Here is a 498-nt window from a genome sequence, read left to right as displayed (position 1 = left end):
GGCTACCAAGGTGGCGGCCTTGCATTACCCCAGCACGGCAGCCCTGCAGAGGATGGTGGACCGGGTAACGGAGCTCTCCCGTCACGCACAGCTGTTCAAACTCTCACTGGTCCAAATGGCATCTTTATGAATCCCCGGGGAATCCAGCCCGTGAGCAGCGAAACAGAAAAGCAATAAAAAACTGGAGCTATTTTTATGTAAATGTTACCATTTGGGGTCTTTTTTAGATATTTTTTTATGAAATATTTTAAGTACGTTCTTATGCCTTAGAGAGTCTAATGAAATCAGGGATCTGGGAATATATCTGGTTCTGTATGATGTTCCTAATACGCATTTAGACACGTATACACTGCATATATGTATATGTTGCTGCATTCCCCAAGGCATCAATTAAGCACCTTAAAAATTACGCGTCAGGTCAGCAGGGCCTGTCTTTTGTATATACTGCCTGTTTCCTCAGTGTGTTAACTGGATGCTGCACTCCTCTTGTGTCATTCC

The 498-nt window shown here is 44.2% G+C and overlaps 1 protein-coding gene across 1 annotated transcript in view; it reads left to right on the top strand.

The window, feature by feature from the left end:
* Window positions 1–130, top strand: part of LOC104508913 (enhancer of filamentation 1-like) — a 20,261-nt gene extending 20,131 nt beyond the window's left edge. Inside the window, 1 exon segment of the mRNA XM_010150680.1 lies at window positions 1–130. This exon segment is cut by the window's left edge and continues 30 nt beyond it. Coding sequence (XP_010148982.1) covers window positions 1–130 — 130 coding nt within the window.
* The last annotated feature ends 368 nt before the right edge of the window (window positions 131–498 follow it).

This window comes from Eurypyga helias, unplaced genomic scaffold (assembly GCF_000690775.1).
Source record: "Eurypyga helias isolate BGI_N326 unplaced genomic scaffold, ASM69077v1 scaffold16214, whole genome shotgun sequence".
In the NCBI taxonomy this organism is placed as follows: Eukaryota; Metazoa; Chordata; class Aves; order Eurypygiformes; family Eurypygidae; genus Eurypyga; species Eurypyga helias.
This window is presented reverse-complemented; position numbering and strand designations above follow the sequence as displayed.